Raw genomic sequence first — 23434 nt, forward strand, 5'->3', positions numbered from 1 at the left:
TTCCTACTTTCTACCCCACTCAATTTTTGAATGAAGAAGTGACATTTATCATCCTTCAAATTAAAGCACGATGCTAAAATCAAGAGTGTTTTAGAACATTAAAACCAATACATTATCTATCTCACTAGACACTCTTTTAAATCCCTGGGATGAAGTCCATCTAGACACAGGCAGTTATCAGTCCGCAGCACCAACAGTTTACTTACTAATACCTCTGGTGACTAATTTTCTGCAGTACCTCTCCCTTCCAATTTACTGATTTAGCAATGCTTCTGGAATGTTACTTGTATCTTTTATCATGAAGTTAGATACAAAATACCTGTTAATTCATCTGGCAGTTTCTTACTTTTCATTATAAATCTCCCAGTCTCACTAATTAGAGGACCAATAGTCACTTTGTCAACACTGTTAAAATATTTATAGAAACTCTTGCCTTTTGTTTTTTGTACTTCTGGCTAGTTTTCTCTTGTACTTCTTTATCCGTTTTTAGTCATTCCTTGATGCTTTTTATATTCTGTCCAATATTCTGACCTACCACCTTTCTTTTTACAATGATGTGCATTTTTAGTTTGGTTTAATAGAATCGTTAACATTCCTAGTCGGTCACAGATGTTTATTTTTTCTTTCTCGTTGCTAGTATCTATTCCATGATACTGGATTGACCTATACATTAATCAAATTTCCCAAATCATTTCAGGCAGCTATGTTTTCATTCCCTCATAATTACCCATGGGGAAAACAGAGTCGCCTGAAATTGCTCCGAGGGGAAATTGTGAAGACAAGGAGGGCACATAGAGCCAGCTGAAGTGAACTGGCAAGTTATGCTAAAAGACAGGTCGATTAGAGATGCAGAGAATCACTGGCGGCAACTTGCAGGTTTCAGCGTTAACGCTGTACGTCGGCTAACTGTAGCAGCGATTCCGTAGCTCTGAACCAGGAGACCGAGGTGCAACTCCCATCTGCTCCAGAGATGGGTGAGGAAAACAGCCGGCATGCAGGCACCGCAGGAGTCGGCCCTCAGCTTCACCGTGAGCTCAGGAGGTGCAAGGTAGGGAGAGGGACGCGATGTCGGGGCAATGATGGAGTTCAGCCGCTTACCTTGGACAAGGACGGATTGGGTCATCTCTTCCCCGCAACCCCCGTCTCCCTCACACACGCGCGGTCCCAGGTTGCTATGGTTTCCCGGGCGTTCTTTTTGCCGCCGCTTGTCAGTTCGCGCGCCGTTGCCTCAAGGGGACGTTACTGACGCACTACGTCACGTTCCCGTGGAAACGATCCGCCTGTCGGGGCGGGGTCGCGAGTGCGACGTCAGCCCCTGCAGCTGCCGTCACGCGCTGACGGTTATCTGAGCCCGGGGCAAGCGTGGTAGCTGTGGCTGTACACTTGTCTCTACCTTCTCTCTCTCTCTCAGCATAGTGCTGGAGTGATTTTGTTTCAGCTGCTAATTCGACAAAACTGAAACAATTTTGTGTGAGTCGCATGCTCCTCATTGATAAATCAACCTTAACACTGCAGGGTTAGTGTCTCTTGATAATTAATGACTCTTTAAAAAGGTAAAGCCCAGTGTTCGTTTCCTTTCCCATAATGTTTTTATTTGCCACGGTGGCAATGATGCCATGCCCATTTTGTGTTGTAGCCACTCGGATGACGCAGTTTTTGACTGCAACCGTTTGATCCACGCTGTGATTCTCACGGTTGTAAGGTTGGGCATATCATAACTGCAGAATGACGAATAGGTAAGTGTTTGTTTGAAAACAATGTGAGCGGCGTGAGGTAGCAGCATTTTTTAAAAATTGCAATTATTTCTCCTGAATTTTGTTTGGTAGGTGGTGGGGAGGTTGGATTAAACAAAACATCGCAACAGCGAAAGCTAAGGTACGACTATGTTTTTTAAAAACAAATCAGATTGCCTGCAAAGCTGGAGTAATTCGTTAGATTGTTTTTACGATTTCTTTTTACCAAATTAATTTCATTAGTATGTATATTATATTCATTGTGAGTATAATTTGTGCGTGCCGATGCAACTATGGCATTGCCCGCCTCTACTGGAGAATATGGTGTCAAATTATTCATCCACTTCAATCTATTTGTTTTGTCTTTCACACATTTTGAAGTTAGCTCTTTTAACTTTTTGCATTTTGTGTTGTTGACCTGATAAACCCCCAACCTGAAAATGAGGGTGAAGACTGAAGGAAAAGTATGGCCCTCAGCAGCTCCTTTGCACTTTTTCTTTACCTTCCTACCATCCCATATTTAATAGCTGATTCACAATAGCTGGACAAAAGTTCATCATCACTTCCCCGATGCACTTAATTGCTCTCTTTATAAAGTTAAGGATTCCATATGCCTTTTTTTTAAACTGACTCCTCAACTTGTCAAACCACTTTTAAAGATCTGTACATGTATATCCCCACGTCTCCCTGTTTTACATAAATAAATTACTTCACAGTTGTGGCAAACTTCATCTGGCATAAGTAGGATAAGGAGTAGATAACAAGACCCCTACACTCTGCTGTTCATTAATCCACCTGACCTAGGTCTCTTTATAGCTCACTAAGAATAGCTGTCCACTACTTGCATCAACTAGCACTTAAAATTTAGCTCGAATTCAGCAATTCTGGGGAATAAGGTATTGTTTGTACTGGCAGTAATTTTTTTGCTATGGCATTTGTGTTGTGACATTGCATATCAAATTGCTTGCATTATATTAATATTGCTAAATACCATAAATAGAATAGAGGGTACTTATTTGCCTTCACCTCTTGTTGGATGACAGACACTGGTGGTGCCTCCTGCTATATGGCTTCTTTCCCTCCCATTTTTTTCAGACTCTTTAACAAACAGAAGTGAAAATTTGAAATTGTCAAGAACATTTTCATTTTATTGAAAGAGTCCACCACCAGAGATATATTTCCATCCACACCCCTGTCTGCATTCCGCAAAGACCATTCCCTCTGGACTCCCTTGTTAGGTCCATGCCCCTCACCAACACACCCTCCGCACCAGCACCTTTTCTTGCCACCACAAGAGGTATAAAATCTGTGCCCACACCTCCCCCCTCATCTCCATCCAAGGTCTCAAAGGATTCTTCCACATCCAAAAGAGATTTTCCTGCACATCCACACACCATCCACTCTGTTGCTCCAGATATGGCCGCCTCAGCATTGGGGAGACAGGACACCAACTTGAGGAACATTTCGGAGAACATCTCAGGGGGACATGCACTAAACAAACCATTGCCCTCAGGCCGAACACTTCAAGTCCCCCTCCCACTCTGCCAAGGACATGCAAGTCCTGGGCCTTCTTCACTGTCAGATTCGAGCCACCCAACACCTGGAGGAAGAACCCCTCAACTTCCACCTTGGGACTCGCCAACCCCTAGGGATCAATGTTGATTTCATCAGTATCCTCGTCTCTTCCACCCTCGTCTTTTCCAGCACAGTACAGCAGCACTTTTGACTCTGAGCTCCAACATCTGCAATTCTCGCTTTCTTCTTATTGAAAGAGTAGCATGTTAGGATGTGAGGTGAGGAAGGGACTTCTGTAAGAAGAATCATGTTCCATAAAAAAGTGCTGGAAGTCTTGCAAGGCAACCAAAGTGATATGTGCTGACACCATGTCTGCTTGACCTGCAGAGTCAGAGTCATAGAGATGTACAGCATGGAAACAGACCCTTCGGACCAACCCATGCTGACCAGGTATTCCAACCCAATCTAGTCCCACCTGCCAGCACCTGGCCCATATCCCTCCAAACCTTTCCTATTCATATACCCATCCAAATGCCTCTTAAATGTTGCAATTGCACCAGCCTCCACTACATCCTCTGGCAGCTCATTCTATACACGTACCACCCTCTGCGTGAAAAGGTTGCCCCTTCGGTCTCTTTTCTAACTTTCCCCTCTCACCCTAAACCTATACTCTGTAGTTCTGGACTCCCCCACCACAGGGAAAAGACTTTGTCTATTTACCCTATCCATGCCCCTCATAATTGTGTAAACCTCTATAAGGTCACCCCTCAGCCTCCGACGCTCCAGGGAAAACAGCCCCAGCCTGTTCAGCCTCTCCCTGTAGCTCAGATCCTCCACCCCTGGCAACATCCTTGTAAATCTTTTCTGAACCCTTTTAGGTTTCATAACATCTTTCCGATAGGAAGGAGACCAGAATTGCACGCAATATTCCAACAGTGGTCTAACCAATGTCCTGTACAGCCGCAACATGACCTCCAACTCCTGTACTCAATACTCTGACCAATAAAGGAAAGCATACCAAACGCCCTCTTCATTATCCTATCTACCCGCGACTCCACTTTCAAGGAGCTATGAAGCTGCACTCCAAGGTCTCTTTGTTCAGCAACACTCCCTAGGACCTTACTATTAAGTGTATAAGTCCTGCTAAGATTTGCATTCCCAAAATGCAGCACCTCGCATTTATCTGAATTAAACTCCATCTGCCACTTCTCAGCCCACTGGCCCATCTGGTCCAGATCCTGTTGTAATCTGAGGTAACCCTCTTTGCTGTCCACTACACCTCCAAATTTGGTGTACTCTGCAAACTTACTAACTGTACCTCTTATGCTCGGATCCAAATCATCTCCATAAATGACAAAAAGTAGAGGGCCCAGCACCGATCCTTGTGGCACTCCACTAGTCACAGGCGTCCAGTCTGAAAAACAACCCTCCATCACCAAATCCAAATGGCTAGTTCTCCCTGTATTCCATGAGATCTAACCTTGCTAATCAGTCTCCCATGGGGAACCTTGTCGAACGCCTTACTGAAGTCCATATAGATCACATCTATTACTCTGCCCTCATCAATCGTATTTGTTACTTCTTCAAAAAACTCAAATCAAGTTTGTGAGACATGACTTCCCACGGACAAAGCCATGTTGACTATCCCTTATCAGTCCTTGTCTTTCCAAATACACGTACATCCTGTCCCTCTGGATTCTCTCCAACAACCTTCCCACCACCGAGGTCAGGCTCACTGGTCTATAGTTCCCTGGCTTGTCTTTACCGCCCTTCTTAAACATTGGCACCACGTTTGCCAACCTCGAGTCTTCTGGCACCTCACCTGTGACTATCGATGATACAATTTTCTCAGCAAGAGTCCCAGCAATCACTTCTCTAGCTTCCCACAGAGTTCTCGGGTACACCTGATCGGTCCTGGGGATTTATCCACCTTTAACCATTTCAGGTCATCCAGCACTTCCTCCTCTGTAATCTGGACATTTTGCAAGATGCCACCATCTATTTCCCTGCCATCTATATCGTCCGTATCCTTTTCCACAGTAAATACTGATGCAAAATATTCATTTAGTATCTCTCCCATTTTCTGTGGCTCCATACAAAGGCCGCCTTGCTGATCTTTGAGGGGCCCTATTCTCTCCCAAGTTGCCCTTTTGTCCTTAATATATTTGTAAAATCCCTTTGGATTCTCTTTAATTCTATTTGCCAAAGCTATCTCATGTCTCCGTTTTGCCCTCCTGATTTCCATCTTCAGTATACTCCTACTGCCTTTTTACTCGAAGGGATTCACTCGATCTATCTTGTCTATACCTGACATATGTTTCCTTCTTTTTCTGAACAAAACCCTCAATTTCTTTATTCTGGATTAGTAGTGCTGGAAGAGCACAGCAGTTCAGGCAGCATCCGAGGAGCAGTAAAATCGACGTTTCGTGCCAAAGCCCTGCTTTATTCCTCAGATGCTGCCTGAACTGCTGTGCTCTTCCAGCACCACTAATCCGGAATCTGGTTTCCAGCATCTGCAGTCATTGTTTATACCTCAATTTCTTTAGTCATCCAGCATTCCCTATACCTACCAGCCTTCCCTTTCACCCTGACAGGAATATACTTTCTCTGGATTCTTGTTATCTCATTTCTGAAGGCTTCCCATTTTCCAGCCATCCCTTTACCTGCGAACATCTGCCTCCAATCAGCTTTCGAAAGTTTCGAAAGCCTCAGTGCAAGTCTCAGTCAAACATATAATAAGATTCAATCCATAGCTTTTTCTTTTTGTGTAATTAACTTACTTTTTTTAAAGGACATCAACAGCCTCTTGTTAATTAGTTCAGTGACTGACTCATGCTAATGAAATTGCAGTATTAAAATCTATGGGCTATCAAACCAGGCTTCACTCTAGGATCTGACTTATGTTACCATCAACTGGGATCATAACACAATCGATGCTTTACTTACCAGCAAGATGCACAATCAATGAACAAATTTAAGAAAAACAAAATGGGTGGTTGAGAGAGGTGGTTAGGATCCATTCAATGTGGTGATTCACAACAGTATATTAGTACGTTTAGAGAAGTGATAGAGTTTACACCTTACAACTATAGGCCTTGAAATTCAAACACACTATTGCATTGAGTAAAATTAGACTGAAATACATTCATGTCCGTGATTTCTCGTGCAATAAATTCCTGGTTCCTATAAGCTGATTGTATTGAAAATGTAGGTGCAGTCTCCTTGAGACACTGCACCACTATGGAATGGCATTGCAAACGTTTGGCTGAGGATTGATGTGTTGATTTGATGTATTTGCTTTTGCGTATATTTTATTACAAAATACAGTGAAAAGTGTTATATCATCACCATTCTCCAGCGCCATCTTAAAAAGCAGAAAAATAAAGAATAGGAAGAAAGCTAGTTAGACATTTCTAATATCACATCCGTGATGATTGTATGTCACAGGCTTGTTATATTTGACATGAATAGAAGTAATTGACAGAAACTCTCCCCATCTAATTAAATTTTAGCTTTAATATACTTGGCATTAATTTAAAACCTCAGTGCTGGTTTCTTTTCATTTCTTTCAGCTGTCTCAAGCCTGACATGGGAAAAAAGGCCAAGCAAAAGACTCAGATCAAGAAGAAGACGCTGAACCCTGAATTTAATGAGGTGAGGCTCAGTAATCTTATCGGTAAACATCCACAAATAGTTTGTAGTTATACATAAATGCTACTAATATGAAATGAATGTTAAATTATTTTTCTTACTCATTGAAAGGATGTAGACATTGCTAGCTCAGCCTAAATGCCCAAAGGACAGTTCGGAGTCAACCACATTGCTGTGGGTTTGGAGTCACATATAGGCCAGACCAGGCAAGGACAGCAGTTTCCTTCGCTAAAGGACATTAGTGAATCAGATATGTTTTTCTGACTATCAGTAACAGTTTCATGATCATCATTAGACTCTTAACTCCAGATTTTTAAATTGAATTCAAATTCATCTACCATGGTAGGATTTGAACCCAGATCCTCAGAGCATTACAAAAACAGACATTGCTGGAGAAGCTCAGCAGGTCTGGCAGCATCTGTGAAGATAAAGCAGTTAACATTTTGAGTGCAGTGACTCTTTGTCCTGCTTTCTCTCCACAGATGCTGTCAGATCTGCTAAGTGTCTCTAGCAATGTCTGTTTTTGTTTCAGATCTCCAGCATCCTCAGTTCTCAGCTTTGTCCCAGAACATTACCTCGGTCTGGGATTAATGGTCGAGCAATAATACCATTAGACCATTGCCTCCCCACGTGGATTTGAGCATCCCCCAAATAATTGGACAAATCAATTTCATAAAAGCATGATGTCTGCATCTCATAGAAGTCACTGCTATGATCTTAAGTTTGTATACTGTATTGTAGTCTGACAATAATATTGATCCCTATGACAAGCTTACAAACAAGAAGTAGTAAGTTGTTCTGCTCCACCATTTAACAACAACATGGCTGATTTGACTGATACCTCAAGTCCCCATTCCTGCCTACTCTTGATAAACATTTACCTTTTGCTTACCAAGAATCTGTCCATCTCTGCCTTAAAAGATACAGGAACTCTGTTTCAGCTGCTTTTCAGGAAGTAGGTTTCAATATTTGTAAGAAAAACTTCAGTTTCATCTGTTTAAAATGGGAAACCCTTTATTTTTAAACAGTGACCCTTTGTTCTAGTTTCTCCCATAAGAGAATACATCCTCTCCATATCTACTCTGTCAAAACCCCTTAGAATTGTATTTGTTTCAATCAAGCGGCCTTTTACATGTCAAAACTTAGATTCAGTCCTAAACCTTTCCTCATAGGAATACCTGCCCATCACTAATCTTGATATTAGTCTAGTAAACCTTCTCTGAGCTACTCTCAACACACATTTACATCCTTCCTGAAAAAAAATACTCACCAGTGTTCTGCAAAAGTGGAGCATAAACATCTTACTTTTGTATTCAATTCCCTTACAATAAATGATAACACTCTATTATCTTTCCTAATTACTTGCAGTACGTTGTATGATTCATGCATGAAGACATCTAGATATCTCTGTAACCTAGAACTCTGCATTCAAAAGTATTCCAATAGAATATTATTGGTTTATGAATTAGTTCTGTATGAGGTGCAATATGAATTCTGCTCTTCTCCCTTTTAAACTGCTGTTGTTTTGACCTTTTTTTTCCAAAGTTCCAAAACAATGCAACAGCATATAAAACAGTAATTGCTGCTCCTGGAATTCAAGGAAATCACCTCCAGCACCTAAAATACCTCAAAAGAAGGAGCAGCTCTTACAGCCAGAAATTTTTCCCGTCCTCCATCTACTACTATGGTAAAGTAATGTTGGTTCCGGATGGAACAAGTAATGTCTTTTAAGTTTCTCTGTTATAACCATACCTATAGAGTGCTTTCATTGCATATTTTTTATGTTTATGTAGGTACATGGCAATAATCTTTGGAGAAGAAACAATACAAGAAATTCTATCAACAAGATTTAATCACCACATTTGAAATTTGTGACTCTCTGCTGCTAGCTTGACATTTGTAGAAAGTTTAAAGTTATTGTCCTTTTCCTTTTAAAATAGAAGTAGCCTCTTGGTTTCATATGATTTCCCAATCACTGTTATTGATGCCATGTTCACCTTTTGCAAATTAGGATTAGTCAGAAACCTAGATCATTTCAGCATAGTGATTGTATGTATCACAAGACTGCGCTGTTAGACACACACAAACCCAGATGGAGGTGTCCAAGGAAAATTCTACCTCTGATTTTAGAATAAAAAGAAAAGTTCTTGTTGGCACTGTCATCCCATCCATAGGTGACATGAGAATGTTGTCAATGTACTATGTGTTGTTTAAATTCAACCAGTTATAGTCTCTGCAATGATTTCAAATTTGTGTGCAATAGAATTAAGGCTTTATCCACCTTTATATTTTTAATTCAGTCTGCGAAAGCTGTGGAGCTTTTGACCCGTGATCTGGCTGAATTTACTCAGGTTATCCAACAGGATACTGTGACTACAATTTCAGCGACAGCCTTAGCATTCAAAGAGAAACTTAATGTGAGTCTATATTGTTCTGATTCTAGGAGATGTTATACAACACAAGTTTAACTTTCTGGATCAGTGTTTTTTTGTTTTAATGAGGTGGTCTCTCCTGCTGTTCTTAGACTGCTGAATGGACCTTTCTGTTTTCAAGTCTACTGTTGACCTTGCTTTTATGCACCTTCTGTGCAGTAGTAACTTTGTCTAAGCACTTTCTTTGCCTTGCTTTGTCTAAGCACTTTCTGATCTGTATGTCCTTGACCTGCCTGTACTACTTGAAAAACAAAACTTTTTGTTTTGTACTTGGGTACATGTAACAATAATAAATGAATTTTTTAAAAAGGCATGTAATATATAAGATTTTTACAAAATGAATGTTTCATATGTAAAAGAAATGAAGAAAAATAGATTATCCAGATTTTTTACTTATAAAGATCATTTGAATGATATAAAATTATAAGCCCAGTCACATACCTTTCCATACTCCAAAGCACACCTCATACAGTACTCCCACCAGAAATCCTTTTCTCTAACACCTTAATGGGTTTAATTTGATGCCAACCCCCAGCCTCAAATCTTATGGCTTCTTTCTGGAGTTATTGCACACTTGACTTAAATGTATTCAGTTTCAAATAATCTCTTTTGGTTTTATCCAAAACTTATGGTCTGGGGCTGAAACTAACCCTTTACAGTAAGGTAATCTGGTATTAAGAAGTCTGCTTATCTTCTCCCTTTCTTAGGAGCAACTTCACACAGAAAAAGATAGTTTTATGGAACATACTAAAACTGGAAATCAAATTACAAATGGTTCTCTCTTTCAACTTCAAATGTTTTCCCTACGTTTATGAAAAAAAGTTCAGAAGATGCTAACAGAAAGTTTCAGATGCAGTTGTTTATCTTGCTAGGTTGTAAACCTTCCCAAGTTAAATAAAAAACAATTAGTTCTGAAAACTAGTCCTTTAAAAAAACATGGCTGCAGAAACAAATTGCAGTTAATTATTAATTCCTTCAGCCACCCAGAAAATATGCCACTAAAATCTCTGAAACTAAAAACATAGCACAAATTACATTAAAAATATATAAACATCACTAGCCCTTATAATGATTTCAAATAGAAGACAGAATATTCCAGAACAATATAATTATAAATTTATTAATTTTAGCTACAATGTTTAGTATTCATATTCTAACTCTTGCATCAGGCCTTGAGTACTGGTTTATTTTACATAATGTCTCATTACAAATTGTGTTCATTTGTTGTGTCCATACTAATCAGTTGTATGCATCTTGGCTAGAAAACTATATTTGTTTCACCTCTGTAAACTAATACTACTTCTAGCAGAAATAAGATTTAATGCTACAGTTCTAATGCAACATAATCTGATTCCAAAAACAAAGTGTGATATGTACAAGTTCACTGCTATCTCTATGCTATTATAATCTTAATCGCTCAAGGTAAGTTGATGTGATTGGGAGTGCCATATTCATGTAGAAGCAGAGACACATTTTATCACCATACTTAACAAATTGCAGACTATACAGGATTTATGTTTGTACATCTTTACTAGGTTGAGGAGCACACAGAAGGTGGTCAGGTATTTAGCAAGGGGCTTTCAAACTTGCTTGGAGTGATCTCTGATGCGTTTGCACCTACAGTGGAAGAATCTGTCACTTCTGATATACAAGCAGTAAATGACTATCAGATGAGAATTAGTGAGCCATATGATAGTCTGAAGGTACGTACATTGTTCTAAGATAATGGACAAAGGTGAAATGGAAGTAGTGATTATTTAAGAACTTTTTTTTTGTTTCGCAGGCCCGACTCTGTAACCTTCAGGTTGATCCTGCAACATACTCCATGAAACCAGATGGTAATATTTAACTATTGTGCTTTATTCATTCATCGAATGTAGGTGTCACTGGTTGGGCCAGGAAAGGTGGTGATGAGCTACCCAAATGTTGTGATCTGCATTTGGGGAGTTGCAAACAAAGTTTCTTCCAAAGTATTTAGTATTCATGTTCTAACTCCTGCATCAGGCCTTGTGTACTGAATTATTTTACACAATGACTCACTACAAATTGTGTTATTGTGTCTATACTGATCAGTTGCATGCCTCTTGGTTCGAAAGCTATTTGTTTCACCTCTGTAAACTCTTACTACTTCCAGCTGAAGTAAGATTTAATGCTACAATTCTAATCAATTCGGTTTTTCAGCTTTTCTGTGTGCTAGGAATACAGGTATAACTAGTGACAAAAACAAATTTTAGACTGTAGAAAACTATTGGTTTTGAAGTAGTGAAACAGCAATGCAGGAAAATGAAGAAATTAGAATAATATCAAAGTGTAATTCCCAGCTGTAGCACTGAATTTACAGCACTGCTGCTTTGTATGCAATACCCTCTCAGTGACATGCAATGGTGGCTGGTGTTGTTCCAGAAGTAAGGTAATGGAAAAATGGGTACAATCATTAATTGGGGGTATTGTGCAGAGAAAGAAAAATACACTTTATATCCTGCACCATTTAATTTTTTTTTAAATTTGTGTGAATATAATTTTATATTTTGTTTCAATGCCTTTACCCTGTGCCACCAACTAACAATGTGATAATTAATCACAGGCTTTTGTGTGTAAATGTGTTGCAAATTAATTCTCAAAACAATTGTGTAATCCTGTCCAAGTAAGAAATGCCAGAAATTCACAGCTTGCACTGCCCGAAGTAATTGTTGCTTTTCCAATGTATGTAAGTTAGAAATTTTGAGTTACCTACAGACTGAAATATACTGATTAAATAATTTCATAGTAATATAATTTATCTAGCAATACTTACTAAAAATCCATGAACCAATTTCAATCCGGTTTCTCTATTCCTATTATTTTTTTCACTCCTGACATTTCAAGTGGCCCTGAGTTCATGTTGTACTTCAGCACACCTATAAAATGCATTTAGCAGGTCTTATGTAATGCAGATGGTTTTGATATCCTGCTCAAGGACTGCAGTGTTGCCCTTCTTCATGAGGGGAGTCTGTCCATTTTTCTTTTACTGGAGAGTAACAAAAAGTAATGTTTATCTTTATCAGTAAATTCCTGCCATTCATTATATTAGAAAATTCCTAATGCTAGGTGATCGATGGAATTTGTCTCGTCATTGTAACTCCTCTTGAGACATGTGCAATGAACATTGTGCATATTTGGTTCTTTAACTCAGTCATGCTAGTTTTGAAATACAAAGCAGCAGTAACAAGCTCTCAGAAGACTTAGAAGTTTAGGGGATAGGATGATAGAAATCATGTGGTTTATGTCAAACACCATGACACAAATATAAAACAATGAACATGCCATGTTTTCTTGAATCATTAAGCAACTATCTACCTTACATAACTTTGCCACGTATTAAATTTAGTGGTGTTATCTTTTCATATTTGCCTTCAATGTGCCACTTATTTTTGATCAGCATTCAGGAAGATTGGAACTGCATGTGAGATTATATGTAAAAGATACAATATAAATTATGTTTGCAAGTGGCAATATTGATTGTACTATTGCATGATTACAATCAACATGCAACACCCCTGAAAATGTGTACTGAATGTATGCAGGTCTATCTAGCAACTGTGTAAGAAATATAAGATTGAAGGGAAGATCCAAATTCATATCGAAGGGCTTCCATCAAATCAATTGAAAATTAAATAGATTTAATTGGATTTAGACAGATCTGGGCATACAGGTTCACTGTTCCCTAAAAGTAGCAACACAGGTAGCCAAGGTGATTAAGAAGGCATATGACATGCTTGCTTTCATCGACTGGGGCATGGAGACCAAGAGTTGGCAAACCATGTTGCAGCTATGTAAAACCCTTGAGGCAGTATTTGGAGTATTGTGGGCAGTTTTGGTTGGAAGGACTTGGAAGCTTTGATAAGAATGCAGAGAAGGTTCACCAGGATGTTATCTTGTCTCGAGGGTATTGGCTATGAGAAAAGGTTAAAAAGACTAGGATTGTTTTCACTGGAAAGACAGCGGCTGAGAGGAGACCTGATAGAGGTCAGCAAAATTATGGGAGACGTAGATCGGGTGCTTTTTTCCAAGGTTTTTTTTACTCCAGGTTGAAGTTTCAATTACTAGGGGGCAGAGGTTCAAGGTGAGAGTGAGAAAGTTTAAGGGAGATGTGCAAGGGGAGATTTTCAAGCAGAGACTGGTAGGAGCCTGGAACGCATTGCTTGAAAAGGTGGTGGAAGCAGGCACATTGGCAACATTTAAGAGGCATCTGGATGGTTATGTGAATAGGGAGGGAATAGAGGGAAATGGACTGAATAAGGGCAGAGGTTTGCTTTTTAGTTTAATTGGGGTACGATGGGCAGTACAGGCTGAGGGCCGAATGGCCTGTTCTTGTGCCATACTTCTCTTTTGTTCTCTTTTAATCAGAAACACTCAGAACCACACCTCAAACAAAATTAAGCAAAGAACATCAACTGAAAAAAATACTTTCAACGGGTTGCTGGGATGCCACATAGCTGAGTAGAAAGTAGCATATAGTGAAGTAGAGACAGTGATGAAGCAAAAAAGAGGGGGAGAGAAAACGAAGAAAAAAGTGTAGAAAAAGATGCCTTAAAATAAATCAATAAACAGAAAAGTTTCACATTCATTGTAGTCAAAAATGTTGACAGTGTTTCACAGCAGTTAAGCCATGTTTTTGTTGTTACTCACATCATTAAATGGGGGAGACCAATCTCCACACCTCAGACATATGTAAAGACTGCTGCTACTCTTCCTAGTCTGATTTTTTTTTAAACAATATTCCAAATTAATTAACAAGGTGATATATTTTTTTTAATCACCTACAATTTTTATTAAGAGATTTTAGTTTTCATTATGAAATCTCTTCCATATTGCTAGCAAGGATACAGAATTTTAAAAAGCCCCCTTTTCTGTTTAGCTTAATTCCAGTCATATTTTGTATGTCTGCCACCACCTGTCCTCCTCTTAGGTGAAGGCTTTCTGAGCTGATAATTTTAAATCGACTCAGGTTTAAATGGACACTACTGTAGACCAATTTGCATCTTCCTGTGCTTAATGAGCAAAAGTGTTCTCATGATGTGCATTGACCAAATACATTTGAGTAGTCTTGGTCTAATCTGTAATTTGAAATGTTCAAACATATTTTGACTATTTCCAGCAAATTGGATGCTTGAGGTTTACAGATGACCTGTTTTCAGAAATAGTTAATTTGCTTACTTTCCTTATGCTATGTAAATCTTTTGTTTCCACAGAACAGTATAACTCCTGGTTGTTGAGCTTCACCTTGGCGGATGAGAAGTGTATTATATCTGACCTCTTGGACAATAATCCACCCATAAGAGATCTTTATGCAAAACTGGTATTTTTAATCAGTGATTTTAGCAAATTAAAATACTTGGCTAAATTGCATGCAATTGTACGAAAACTTATTACATTGGCATCTACTTACCAAAGACTACTTTGCATCAGTCCATAAAAATGGGCTGTGTCCCAAAAATAAATACTACAAAATGTTGCAAGAATATATTCAAAATCAGTTTGAAATAACCATTTTAATTTAATTATATTGCTCTTCTGAAGTTAAAACCTTGAATTTCTGGCTCTCGACATTTCTACAATGTTCTTTCTTGGTTTAAACTGGCAGCCTGACTTTTTTGTTAATTTAAATAAACCTGTCAATTTTATGAAGCATTATTAATATACTTCAGTATATATTTATACTTTTATATATTGTTATTAATATAACTATTTGTGCTTTAATTTTATTTGCATAGTGAATTCTTAACGAGCTAACTTTTTTGATTTGCCTTTTATTAATGAATTCTTTTTGACAGGTTCCCTCTGAAATTACTCATTCAGACTTCTGGTCTCGCTATTTCTATAGAGTCCATCAGCTTCACCAGGTCAGCACTACAAAGGGTTGATGTTTCCTGGAAAAACCAGCAATGATTTGCAGTATTGGTAGCAAAATTAATTTTTAACATCTCTGGATAGTGATGATGGGACAAGGGAGCAAACCTGAACTACTGTGAATGCCCCTCTTTTGGATAATGGGTGAGGTGCACATCACGCTTATCTGTGGCATCCTCTGGAATCAACTTAACCTCTAGTGATCACTCTCTTAGAAAGTTGTTTATTGTAAGACCGTCATCATTTGTGAACTCATCTCTTTTTTTTCCCTTCTCTCTTTCCCCCCAGGGCAAGAAAGGTTAGGGACAGAAAGTCAGAAATCAAGTTTTACAGGAAAGAAAAATGGGTTTTGGGAGTGGAGGAGGACCTTCAGGGACAATGCTTCCACTAAGTATTTAACTCAGCATTTGGAATGATTCTGTGCCATTTCCAGACAAGTGAGATTGATTATATGCACTTGCAAAAATCAAATGCGCCTGCACAGATGTAAGATTATGATTTGAGTGACATGGTATCAGAATGTTCACCCCCTAGGCAGTTTCATAATCCACATTATTAGCAGGTGCGGAACTATTAGAAGTTTGGAACTTGGGTTCCTGTCATCTTTTGCATGTCTTCAGTACAGTTGCAAGGAGACATAAAGCTATATTGCAATTGAGCTCATTGCATTTAAGACAGGCAATGTTGCACAGCTGATAGTTTTCTGATTCTCTAAGTCGTGCTGTGTGCTTCAAGTAGAAGCAGCCTTTACTGATGGGGTTCATTTGACCACTTTTTTTTTTACAATTAGCAAATCAAATCTTCTGCTTATGTCCTAAACAGGCCTTCTGCAGGTGTAAGTATGGTCAGGGCATGCAGAAAGTTGAATTAGAACAGCTTCTGCAGTGTATAAAGTACAATAGCAAATATAAATAATAATGGTATTCTAGGAGCACGGATTTATGGCAAAAGGCTGGATTGCAGTAGAATTTGCATCCATAAATTCAAATATATAAAGTAAGTAGTCAGTTACAAATATGGAAACCTACAATTGTCATGCAATAAAAACCGATAGAGACACAAATTGCAACAGGTAACAAGGAAGAGTGGACAAGATATAAAAAGATTATTGAATTAAAATTAAAAACCAATGCACCTTAGCACTCTTTTCTTAATTCTCACACAGGAAGAAGCTCGGAGAACAGCTTTAAAACAAAGAGCAGAACAAAGTACATACTCTGTGGACCTTAAATGGGAAGATGACGAAGGTATAGAAATGCAGTATAAACTCCTTGCGCCATTATGAAGAACTATTTAAGTAAATCTTGTGCTCATAGAATGGTGCAATGAGCCAAGGAATTAAAAATGGTTACATTTTCTTATTTAATCTTTTGTCCTTAGATGAGTGGAATGATACAAGCCTTTCTGCTTTTAAACCAAAAGACCTAAATATGGTAACTAATGACAGGTATGAACTACCAGGAAACAAAATGGAAGAAACTGGTTCGAGAGTTGCTGTGTCAGTTCTTTCTGACAACGCATCTGATGAAATCCAGCCACTTGCTTTGCTTTCCATTGGGGACACTCCCGGAATCCAATTGAAACACCACCCAGCAGGAGAAACTATCCAAATATTGGAATCAGGTTTGGAAATAGAGAAGAAGCTTGAAAATAAAATGGTTTTAAAAGAAGATTTGTGTGATAAACTATTTGGAGATGAGGGAATAAGTACCGGGGGTGAGGATTCTCCAGGTTTTGAAGAGTCCCTGATGTCCACTCTCGAGAGAAATCACGATCGTCTCCATTTACAATCTGAAATTGCTAAAAATACATCCATCAATTTAAATTCAAATGTTGAAGACTCTGCTTTTTTGGGTATCAAAGGTGAGTGTTTTGCTTCAAGTTATGTGTTTAACAGTGTTGTTTGGATTGTTTTGTTTTTCAATTTTCTTAGTCTTTCTTTGCCAATCTTATCCCTCCTGTGCTGAAGGTATTTGTTCCATGCTTTAGTGTAATTTGATGGGCACCAGTGATACCTAGCATAAATTACCGTTCTTCAGTCTTGCACTTTGTCATTGTGTGGCAGCATGCTGTTTGACTGTTGAGCTTCATAGAAGATTAAGCATGTACTCCACATGCTTCTCATAGGCCTACTTGTAGTTCCTGAACACAATTAGAACAGGGATATCAGGTTGAATTTCCTGTCTTTAATTTAACACAAAGACCGATGATCGTACTGGCAAACTTGGCTGAAATCTTCAAATTCAGTACTAATTATAAATTGAACTTTGAATTAGTCAACGTATTTACTGGATTAGTTAGTTGAATAATTGATGGAGTTTTTAAAAATCTTGTTTTTGAGCATTTAGTCAATCATTTAAATCAATCATCCATAGTTTAGCAGTAGTGGAATCCATATAAATTAAACCTTTCGCACTTTGCTCAGACTTCCTGTTTATATCAAACTTTGTATGTCATAGCATAACTCACTTTTTTTTAAAAAGTTTTCGAATGTGCACTATATGTGCATTAATGATACTTGTAAATGAACTGTGCCCTCTGCTGGATTGAGTTGTCACACTAAACTATTGCTTTTACTGAAACTCAGTTATTTAATTCACAGGATTTAGGCATTACTGGTGAGTACAGCAATTAATGCTTGACCTTAACCACCCATGAGAATGTGTTGGAGAGAGAGCTTCTTGAACAGCCGTTTTGTAGGTATATCCTCAATGGTGATAAGGAGCTCCACAAGTTGAACCAAACAGCTGTGAGGGTGCAGTGATATAATTCCGAGTTGAGATGGTTTGTGATTTGGAAAGGAATTTATAGATGGTGTTCCCATGCAAATGTTGCCTTTTCTTCTAGGTGATAAATGTTACAGGTTTGCAAGGTCCTATCAAAAAATGCTGGTGAGTTGCTACAAGAATCATGTGGATGAAATACACTATGTATTGTTAGTGATGGACGAAGAGAATACTCAAGATTGCAGCTGTACACAACGTTTGTTAGGCCACTTTTGGAATATTGCATCCAATTCTGGTCTCCTTCCTACTGGAAGAATGTTATGAAACTTGAAAGGGTTCAGAAAAAATTTTAAAAGGATGTTGCCAAGGTTGGAGGATTTGAGTTATAGGGAGAGGCTGAATAGGGTGGGGCTATTTTTCCTGGAGCGTCAGAGGCTGAGGGGTGACCTCAGAGGTTTATAAAATCATTAGGGGCTTGGATAGGATAAATAGACAAAAAGTCTTTTCCCTGGGGTGGGGGGAGTCCAGGACTAGAAGGCACAGGTTTAGGGTGAGAGGGAAAATATATAAAAGGGACCTAAGGGGCAATCTTTTCACGCAGAGGGTAGTGCATGTATGGAATGAGCTGCCGGAGGAAATGGAGGCTGGTACAGTTGCAACATTTAAAAGGCATCCGGATGGATATATGAATAGGAAGGATTTGGAGGGATATGGGCCAGGTGCTGGCAGGTGGGGCTAGATTGAGTTGGGATATCTGGTCGGCATGGACGAGTTGGACTGAAGGGCCTGTTTCCATGCTGTACATCTCTATGACTCTATCACTGGTAGATTGCCAATTAATCAGGCTGTTGTGTACTTGAGATTTTTTGGATCTCATCCAATCAACAGAGTACTTGGGCCTTCTAGATGGTAGAAAGGGGTTTGGAGAATCAGAAGGTGCACAGAATTCCCAACCTCTGACTTGTCCTTGCATGGAAACAGACACTTCAGTCCACACTGACCATGTTGCCAACTAAACTGGTGCCACTTGTCTGCTCTTGGCCCATATCCCTCCATACCCTCCTTATTCATGAACTTACCAAATGTCTTTTAAACATTGTAACTATACCTGCATCACCCACTTTCTCTAGCTATTCATTTCCATGCACAGGCCACTCTGTGTTTAAAAAAAAAAAGTTGTTCCTCATGTTCTTTTTAAATCTTTGCCTCCCACCTTAAAAAATGCCCCTTAGTTTTGAAAACACCCTTATCATTCAGCTTGTCTGTGCCCTCAATAAGGTCACCCCTCAATTTCTTGTACTTTACTGGGGAAAGTAAAGACCTAGCCTTTTTATATTTCAACCTTCCATTCCTGGCAACATCCTGATAATTTCTTTCTGAACACTCTCTCTAGTTTAATAAAATCCTTCCTATAACAGGGTGATCAGAACTGCACACGCTAATGCAGAAGAGGCTTCACCACCATCTGTACAATCTCAACATGACATCCCTACTCCTATTCTCAAAGGTCTGAACAATGAAGGCAAGCATGCTAAATGCTTTCTTGACCGCTCTGTCTACCTGTGATGCAAATTTTAAAGAATTATGTACCTGTACCCTAGTTCTCTCTTCTACAACACTGCCCAGGGCTCTACCATTAATTATACATGTGCTATCCTTGTTTGTATTACCAAAATGAAATACTTTACATTTATCCAATTTCAACTCCATCCGCCACTGCTCATTGATCCCATTGATCAAGATCGCTGTAATCTTCAATAACCTCTTGATGGAGGGTTTTTAATGATCTAGTTAAATGATTCAGTTAATGGTCACGAGCAGGTGTTTCGACTCAGTTTGCTGGTACTGGTCACTAACTGGCATTTGAGCAGCAAGTAACATTCATGCTACATATTTGTGAAAATCCAGATCTTCCAACATCTGTGGGTTGGATAATCTTATTACCTGAAAGTTTGCAAATGGTACTGAATGGTCTTTATCATCAGCAAACATCTCCACTCATGTTGATGGAAGTTCATTGAAGTAGCTGGTGATCATCAAACCTAGGACCATAAGACATAAGAGTAGATGTCAGTAAAGGTATGTAAACATATAATGTTTTAAGAAAAAGTCAAATGCAATAGTCGTTTAGTAATAGCAAGCTTGAATACTGCTGAAAAGAAAACACTTTTCTGTCAAAAAAAACTTTGTCTTGCCCTCATCAGCGCAATACTGTGCTGTAGCAACTCTGGTCGTGTTTACCACTAATGAGATGCAGCCTCAAGGTAAGAAAACGTTCTGCCTATCCTACAAATGAGTCATGTAAATGAATGAAATTCCGTGCTCCGTATGCATAGGAGCAGAAGCAGGCATTTAGCCCATCGAGTCTGCTCTGTACGGAAGGGCTTACTGTTGTTGGGATGTTCTGGGTTTCACACCAGTGCAGTAATCAATTTCTACAAGTTATGAATAGCCCTTCATAGTTGCAGTATGTGAAGCATAACCCCATAAATGGCAGGTGGAGCACCAGTTTGTGCCATACTTGGCTGACAGGGACCTGGGGGTCCTGGTGGATGGGATGGCGGACAGATTGGCTGCCTTCTTTCCTCAGGACTACCAGAGGAGTCCAAAGCCTGCCAGTCTGTTCTGAGGTTGCCACCCCGGTCAATGTCCAAAGGAAAGTACAGCCGTGCCACAAGAAGGTTACACATGTGAGGACCCTGCTGCACCAAGAAGGTTACACATGTGAGGACCCTGCTGCATTCCAAAAAGTAAGTGCCACCATCTTCTCCATGCTATCTCACACTCTGCCAATGCACCCATCTCCCACCAAAGCTCATGGTCTACCATTTCTACCGTTGCCTGCCGCATTCTCCTCCATCTACACTAACACTACAACCAGCCACTTTTCATGTGCTTCAATCTCTGTTCTTGCTTCTCCAGGAGAAGCAGCCAGCAATAGGGCAGAGATGGCCAAGACAGCTGACAGGTGGGATTCTGACATTCACCTGCTGAACCCTGACCAGGAAAGAATTCTTGCCTGAGCAGGAGGAGATTTTGAGTCAGCTCATGTGGTGATATTGACACCTCCCATGTCCCAGCAGCCATAAGCTTTATTGTGAAGTGCAGTGCTGTATTTCCATCACAACTACAAATGTGTTTTCAATATCCCCAAGTTTCTACATCTCTTTTGCCAATGATTCCCTCCTTTGTATTCTGCAGGCATGAGCAGCATCCAAACAAAATAGCTATATTTATGTTTGGGATTGGACAGGGGCTGTTGGCATTTTGAGCAGCAACAAATTCCAGTTTTGCAGTTAGTGAATCATAACTTCATCCAGCTCACATCTATGCATAAATGGGGCTGCATCAAGACATCATTTCAATGAGGTACATCACAGTGCAGCATCTAAGAACTACAAAATGCAGACGAAAAATATCAATACAATGTTCTCATGAAAAACAGGTACCCAATAAACCCAATTCGCCAATTCCTCAGAAACAAAACCAAACAAGCAGACACAACACAACCAAAAACTATAGCCACATTATCTTACATCAAAGACATATCAGAAATGACTTCCACACTACTCAGACCCCTTGGTGTCATGGTAGCCTACAAACCTACCAACACACTTAAACAGCGACAAATGAACCTAAAGGATCCATTAGATACTACCAGCAAAACTAACGTCATTTACAAGATACCATACAAGAACTGTTTTTAAAAAAAACCACTACATCGGACAAACTAGCAGGAAACTTGCCACCAGGATACATGAACGCCAACTGGCCACCAAAAGACACGACTCACTATCACTAGTTTCTATACATACATACAGACAAAGAAGGGCACCACTTTGACTGGGACAACACCACACATCCTAGGGCAGGAGAAACAAAGACATGCACAAGAATTCTTAGAGGCATGGCATTCTAACCAGAACTCCATCAATAAACACATTGATTTAGATCCTATTTACTTTCCATTGAAAAAAAAATGAACCGGAAGTGACATCTTAAGAAACCAAGACCTATAAATAGAGAGGCAGGACATAACACCAGCACTTCACTGGAGACTCTGCTGCTGATATTACCTAGTATGGTGACCAAAATTCTGAAAACAAACCTTCGAGCTCAACAAGCTAACTTAGATACTTATCATCAATCTGAGGTACAAATCTTCTCAAAGTTTAGAGAAAGGCAGTTCCATGCTGTTGAGATGCTTGTGAGATCTTGGATTGTCTTTATGAAGTGTGGACCATAAATAACACTTTCAGAGTCACCAGTGATTATGTCTGTTTCGTCGTCTGCTTACTATGATTAACTTGAAATGATTAATGACATGGTCAAGATTGTATGAGGTCAAAAGTTATATTTAATGTAGTTCACATACAGAATTCTATTATTTCAGATTTATTTAACCTGTACTGCTTAAGTGCCTGATTAACGCAATTACCCCTTGAAGAGCTTTACATTTTTAACAAGTAGAACCCAGTCTCTCTCATAAAATAAAATGCTACTCACCCACTTCAGATGTGGTGCTCACCAGTTTTCATTTCTATTGCATGTTTGCAATTTGGATGAGGATGAAAGACAACATTGTCAATGCTACAGAGACTGAATAATGGCCTCAACCTGTAGACCTAGGTGAGTTATTCTGCGTCTCCCCCACTCTCACCCAACCAAACTTTCATGTTACTATCTGCCATGCCCTCACTGTCAACCCCATTAGTTTTGAGGCTCCCCATGTTCCTAGGTTACCCATTTTTAGGACATAGAACATTACAGCGCAGTGCAGGCCTTTCAGCCCTTGATGTTGCGCCGATCTGTGGAACCAATCTGAAGCCTATCAAACCCACACTACTCCATTCTTCATATGTCTATCTAATGACCATTTAAATGCCCTTAAAGTGGTGACTCTACTACTGTGGCAAGCAGTGTGTTCCACGCCCCTACTACTGAGTAAAGAAACTACCTCTGACATCTGTCTTATATCTATCACCCTTCAATTTAAAGTTATATCTCCTCATGCTAGCCATCGCTATCTGAGGGTAAAGACTCTCACTGTCTAACCTATTAACCCTCTGATTATCTTATGTCTCAATTAAGTCATCTCTCAATCTTGTTCTCTCTAACGAAGATGGCCTCAAGTTCCTCAGCCTTTCTTTGCAATACCTTCCCTCCATACCAGGCAACATCCTAGTAAATCTCCTCTAAACATTTTCCAAATCTTCCACATCCTTCCTATAATGAGGTGACCAGAACTGTACACAGTACTCCAAATCTGGCTGCACCAGAGTTTTGTACAGCTGCATCAAGATCTCATGGTTCTGAAACTCAGTCCCTCTACCAATAAAAGTTAACACACTGTATACAAACTTAATAACCCTATCAACCTGGGTAAGTGTTCATCTTCCCAAATTGCCCCCAAGGCCCAGGCTTATCCACTTAGTTATACCGAGCTTTGTTGGTCAATCTCCTCTCAACCCCACGTTCTCACAATCCA

General features: G+C 39.4%; 2 protein-coding genes across 6 annotated transcripts in view; one reads left to right on the top strand and one right to left on the bottom strand.

Moving 5' to 3' along the window:
- tube1 (tubulin, epsilon 1) overlaps nucleotides 1-1208 on the bottom strand; it is a 40431-nt gene extending 39223 nt beyond the window's left edge. Inside the window, exon 1 of the mRNA XM_043684590.1 lies at nucleotides 1099-1208. Within this exon, the coding sequence (XP_043540525.1) occupies nucleotides 1099-1123 (25 nt within the window). The 5' untranslated portion in view covers nucleotides 1124-1208. The remainder of the gene's footprint in view (nucleotides 1-1098) is intronic.
- Nucleotides 1209-1383: 175 nt separating this feature from the next.
- The window catches only part of LOC122545595 (BSD domain-containing protein 1-like), a 30354-nt gene continuing 8303 nt past the window's right edge, over nucleotides 1384-23434 (top strand). The window contains exons 1-12 of one of the 5 annotated variants that reach the window (XM_043684556.1): nucleotides 1384-1516; nucleotides 1637-1736; nucleotides 1827-1875; nucleotides 9200-9316; nucleotides 10867-11034; nucleotides 11115-11169; nucleotides 14563-14669; nucleotides 15145-15213; nucleotides 16386-16467; nucleotides 16601-17083; nucleotides 17823-17838; nucleotides 20537-21459. In XM_043684556.1, the coding sequence (XP_043540491.1) occupies nucleotides 1726-1736; nucleotides 1827-1875; nucleotides 9200-9316; nucleotides 10867-11034; nucleotides 11115-11169; nucleotides 14563-14669; nucleotides 15145-15213; nucleotides 16386-16467; nucleotides 16601-17083; nucleotides 17823-17838; nucleotides 20537-20969 (1590 nt within the window). In that variant the 5' untranslated portion in view covers nucleotides 1384-1516; nucleotides 1637-1725 and the 3' untranslated portion in view covers nucleotides 20970-21459. Of the gene's footprint in view, nucleotides 1737-1826; nucleotides 1876-9199; nucleotides 9317-10866; nucleotides 11035-11114; nucleotides 11170-14562; nucleotides 14670-15144; nucleotides 15214-16385; nucleotides 16468-16600; nucleotides 17084-17822; nucleotides 17839-20536; nucleotides 21460-23434 lie in introns of those variants that run through there. The other 4 variants (XM_043684564.1, XM_043684572.1, XM_043684575.1 and 1 more) reach the window with 4 other exon arrangements.

The sequence above is a fragment of the Chiloscyllium plagiosum genome, chromosome 3 (assembly GCF_004010195.1).
Source record: "Chiloscyllium plagiosum isolate BGI_BamShark_2017 chromosome 3, ASM401019v2, whole genome shotgun sequence".
NCBI lineage: Eukaryota > Metazoa > Chordata > Chondrichthyes > Orectolobiformes > Hemiscylliidae > Chiloscyllium > Chiloscyllium plagiosum.